Source organism: Neltuma alba, unplaced genomic scaffold (genome assembly GCF_004799145.2).
Source record: "Neltuma alba isolate B1F8T4 unplaced genomic scaffold, ASM479914v2 tig00010413_pilon, whole genome shotgun sequence".
In the NCBI taxonomy this organism is placed as follows: Eukaryota; Viridiplantae; Streptophyta; class Magnoliopsida; order Fabales; family Fabaceae; genus Neltuma; species Neltuma alba.
Window position 1 is genome coordinate 1,089 of NW_021635315.1, and position 5,096 is coordinate 6,184.

The 5,096-nt window shown below is 36.9% G+C and overlaps 1 protein-coding gene across 1 annotated transcript; it reads right to left on the minus strand.

Moving 5' to 3' along the window:
* Window positions 1-2,455: 2,455 nt before the first annotated feature.
* Window positions 2,456-3,295, minus strand: LOC114756471 (pollen-specific leucine-rich repeat extensin-like protein 4). The gene is made up of 2 exons (XM_028945422.1): window positions 2,960-3,295; window positions 2,456-2,809 (listed from the first exon to the last, which is right to left on the minus strand). Exons 1-2 carry the CDS (start codon window positions 3,293-3,295, stop codon window positions 2,456-2,458), a joined length of 690 nt encoding a protein of 229 aa, XP_028801255.1.
* Window positions 3,296-5,096: the final 1,801 nt, after the last annotated feature.

Below are 5,096 nucleotides of genomic sequence, written 5' to 3' on the forward strand. Positions count from 1 at the left end.
AAAGAACATTTTCTCTTTTTTCCTCCCTAACATTCTTTTAGGCTTAGTTTTCACTGTCCATCAATACGATAAGATTTGGATGTAATATATGGTTCTATTTTACATTTTTTAATTTTTAATTCAAATGATAAAATCATTTTTAAAGAGTAATTGTAACGAGAATATTTTTATTTTAAATCATGTATCCATTAAAATTATAAGTGATCAAAAATATAATAATAAAAAATTATATCTGAACCGCCCAATTTTAATATAAGCAATACAAGCTTGTGTTCATAAACTAAGATGATGATCATTGAAACTTTCAATATTCTTTGCCTCCTAATTTAGGGTTGTTAGTGGCAGTCTCACTCAAGAAGGGGTGAATTGGGTGAGTTATAAAAATTTATGAAATTAAAACAAAGAACTATCGGAAACAGAGAGTGTGAGTTTAGAATGATTTCACCATAGAGAGGAAGACACAAGATTTATACTGGTTCGGTCTCAACCACTTGACCTACATTCAGTCCTCAGAACACCTCTAAGTATTTCACTATGTTCCAAGATTGATCGGGCTCTTGGCGCCTCAGTACAGTAACTGAAGCTCTCAATCACTCCCCTTTACTTCCCGTAAGGTTACAACCCCACTCAAGAGTCCACACCCTTAAGTGTCACACAAACGTGATTAATGAGTAGTAAATAAACTTTCTTCCAGAGTGAATAAATAATAATCACTGACACTCGGAGTTATGAAAGAACAGAGTATTGAATGCAACAGTAAAAATCAACAGAGGGTAGCTCGCGTATTCAATCTATTCATTTAATGCTTCTTCGTGCCTTTTATAGTTGAGGTCATTTAGTAACCGTTAAATGGAAGAGCTTCTAGCCATTGTAAGTCTGGTTGCGTGTTTTTCCAGTTGCAACGGTTTCCGCCATTAATGCTTCTGACAAGGTAGGTTACAGACTACTTGGACAACCGTTGGAGTGCCGTTGGGATTTTCTTCGTAATCTGCAAAAATACATTAATTCAATAAGTTTATTCTTCGTAGAATAAGATCAAGAGTAGATCCGAACAACTGATAATCGAATATTCATAGCTTATGGTTAGAATCAATCAGTTGTCAGATGCACTGGGTAGTAACTAACATGCTTGATCGAAGTGATGTTCGATTATTACTTGATCGATTAGGTTATCGATTATTCTGAGTGAAAACTTTTGAACCAAAGAACTAAGATTATCGATCAAGTTATGAATCAACAGTTTATCGATCAGGTGATCGATAAAGAAATAGTGATATCATACTATGATGCATAGACAATGAAGATCAAAGTTGCTTTTGATTTTGACACTCTTTAAATAGTGAAACAAGACATTTATGAAGGCTGAGAAAAGCTCGAATGAAATATATGATAAATTTTGAGAAACATCGAGACTTAAGGTTTAAACTGAAATCACCTCATGATCGAACACTTGTTGATCGATCAGGTTATCGATAAATAGAGTGTTAAAGAAATGACTTTTGAAACACTAATTATCAAACACTTTATCGATAAACAGATGATGGATAACCTTATCGATAAACAGTAGGCAAAAGTATATTTTGTGAAAGCACAGACTATGTAAGTTGATCGAATAGATATCGATAAAGGGTTGATCGATAATGTTATCGATAAAGAGTCTTTTCTTGTAAAACAAAAGAGCTGATTTATCGATCAAGTTATGTGAAAACAACGTAAACATGAAGGGTGGTTATCGATAAGATTATCGATAATCTGATTATCGATCCGGTGATCGAAGAGCCATGATGTGACAAAGATATGTTGATTATCGATCATGTGATCGATAAGCCACTGAAATAAATTCCTGTACAAAAGTTATGAGGTAATGTTCGATCATATTATTGATAAATGGTTGATCAATAATGTGATCGATAAATGGCGATAAAAGCAAAATATAGAATGAGTAAAGTGCATTACCATTTATCTGTCTTCCATCGATAATTGGTTTATCGATCATGTGATCGATAAACACCTATTAAATTTGTATTCCGATTATCGATCAAGTGATCGATAATTTTCATATGCAACTAAGAATGATCGATCAACACATTATCTAACACGTTATCGATCAAAGTTTCTGCTGAGTTTACTTAATTAAACAGAGTTATTATCTATCAGCTTATCGATAAAACCTTGATCGATCAGATGATCGATCAACATGCTGAATCACAATTTACTCACTTTGTTATCATCAAAACCTTAATCCTAACATTCTCCCCTTTTTGATGATGACAAAACATACGTAAAAATATTAATCAAATAACATCAGAAACAGTAAAATTAAGCAGTAGACAATCGAAGTAAAAATATACTTTACTGAAGGCATCAGCTGTCAAAATACATCAGTAAAACTTAGTAAACTCAAAACACATAGCTAAACATCAATAAAACATCATAGTAAAAGTAAAAAGAGACTCTAAGCATCAGAATCCTTCTCCCCCTTTTTGTCAGCATATGGTGGGGAAGAGGAAGGAGTAGAAACAGGTGGAATGGACAGGGGAATAGGAAGAGGGGGAAGGTGAGAAAGTGGAGAGAGTGATGGAATATAAAGAGAGGGAACTGGCTGGGGAACAGTGATCAGGGCCAAAGTAGGAGAGGGAGTGGGAGAGGTAGATGGTACAGATAGTGAAGTGGAAACAGGAGAAGTGGGGATAGTAGAGGTAGAAGGTCCAGGCTCATGATGAGGAGGAGATGGGGGATGATGGAGTAAGTCCTCAAAGCTGAAGGTAGTGCTAGGGAGGCTACCATCCCTTTGAGCTCTCGAATTTCTCTGTCAACATAATCAAATCTCTGAGAAACCTCCTTTTCCAAAACCATCATTGCTTGTCTGTGAAGATCTAGGATTTTGGAAATGCCCTCAAACTTTCTATCTAAGACTTCCCCATATTCTCGAGCAGTGACATAAACTCTCTTCTCAAACTCTTGAAGCTCGGCCTGAAACATCTCCCTGAGAGATCTCTCCATGAATGAGGGTCCAAGGGCATGAAGGAGCTGCAGTGGATTCGGCCTCATCCTGAGTCTTAGAGGTGCTGACAGCTGGTTGCTTCCCCTTGTCCTTCTGAGGTACCTTTTGAGATGGTCTGAAAGGCAGAGGAATCCTCATCTTGTGCAACTGTGTAATCCCAAAAGCAGGAACCTTGGTCTTAGACTCTCCAGGCTCAAAAGGGGCAATGTTGTTTGCCTGTAGGATGTATGTGGCCAATTGAGGATAGGGGATCGGTGTAGATTTGGATTTGTTGAGAATAAAATCCTTCATCTCATTATAGATCAAAGCCCCTATATTAATCCTTTCTCCACTGATTATCCAGGCCAGTAACAAGTAATCATCTTGAGTTAAGTGTGAGAAGCTCCCATATTTGTTGATCATACTTCTTGAATAGATATAGTGGATTATTCTATAATAATCACACATCTAATTAGGTGGGAAATTTAGCTCACCGGGGTACTCATCACTTTGCATCAAAATCTTATAAGCCTTAATTTCATTCATATCTCCCCCTCTCACCGAATCTTGAGTTCCCAGCAACTCATTAATCTTATCAGCAATAAGGTGGAAGGTTCTACCTCTAAGTTTGACCCTTAAATAGTCATTTACCAGATTGTCCTGCTCATCATATTTTCTACTGATTCCATGTTACAGTAGAACCTTTTAATCACCTCAGGACAAAATTCTCCACCAATTATCAGCCAGTTGGAATAGTATTCCAGGGGATCACTCAAGTCCAAATTAATCTGAGTATTTTTCTTTAAGCTTTCTATATCCACAGAAACAACAGGGCAAAATCTCCGGTTTGTAAAATCAACCTTAAACTTAGCCGAATTCACTTCCTTATCAAGGTTTCCAACTAGTAGTTCAGAGAAATCAAATGGAATACCTTCAGAGGGAATTTGTCATGCCATCCCTTCACTGGCTCTTTGCTTTTTCTGCCTCGGTTGCTTGGGAATGGAAATTCTCAATGCGGCCTCCATAGCTTTCTGAAATGAGGCTCCATCATCTGACTCGGTTTCTGATTCCTCAGTGACTACCAGCAGCTTGGATTTGGACCAGGGAGATTTTCTTGGAGGAACAGGTTGCTCTTCGGTCCGACTTTCTCAGATTTTCAGGACACCTCTTGTCTTGGATGATTCTTCCCTCACTTTCGGTCTATATCACTTCCGAGTGCCCGAGGGAGTAGTGTCGCTCGATTAGACTTGCTTCTCCGAGCCTTCTTCCCTTTCCACATTCGGCTGTTTCACCCGTGCCATTTCTGAGGAACCGACGAATTTCAGAGAGAATAATTGGTTGGAAGTAAGTGTTTTGAGGTTGGTGGTGGTCAAAAGGTGGTAGAGTTGGATTCGAGTAGATAGGTGATCGGAAATTTAATAGAATAGTGATTTTTGGACCGTTGCTAGAAACAGAGGAGCGGTTTTGATTGAGTTAGGGTTCGATAACTAATGGAGGTTTTTGAAACTTTTAACATTATAAAGTTCAAAATTATCGATAATGTTATCGATTAGCGGATGATCGATCACGTATTCGCTAAATATGAAGAACACATAAGAACACTGAAGACAATTATCGATCACGTTATCGAATAATCAATTATCGAACATGTTATCGATAAAGTTAGTAGAGGAAATGCGTACCTAGTCTTTTATCGATCATTTGATCGATAATCCGTTTATCGATCAGCTTATCGATTAATGCTTACCAAAATTTGAGTATATGTCACAAAAGACTTACCGCTCCTGATCGATGTTCTGATCGATAATCCATTTATCGATCAGCTTATCGATAATAATCATTCTGAATCTCTTCATTTTCCACACATGCTGTATTTATCGATCAAGTGATCGATAAATTACTTCTATGTGGCTTCATGACTATCTATCTCTTGTTCGATCATTCCATACTCTGTCTACCTCTGTTTTTCTTCGATAAAGCAGAGCTTCCTGCAAAACAAATTTCTATCCACTCCAATGCTTAAGTTAGTTATTTAATCATCAAAACATTAAATTTAAATATTAAAATTTGAGAGATAATGTGAGATTTCTTACAACTCATTGGGATTTACCAT

What these genes read in the sequence shown, in the direction of transcription:
- LOC114756471 (XM_028945422.1), bottom strand. Translation starts at nt 3,295, where the DNA reads ATGAAGGATTTTATTCTCAACAAATCCAAATCTACACCGATCCCCTAT. An exon ending in TTTCAGGCCGAGCTTCAAGA is followed by an intron (nt 2,810 to 2,959) that starts GTTTGAGAAGAG and finishes TTATGTTGACAG; the next exon opens with AGAAATTCGAGAGCTCAAAG.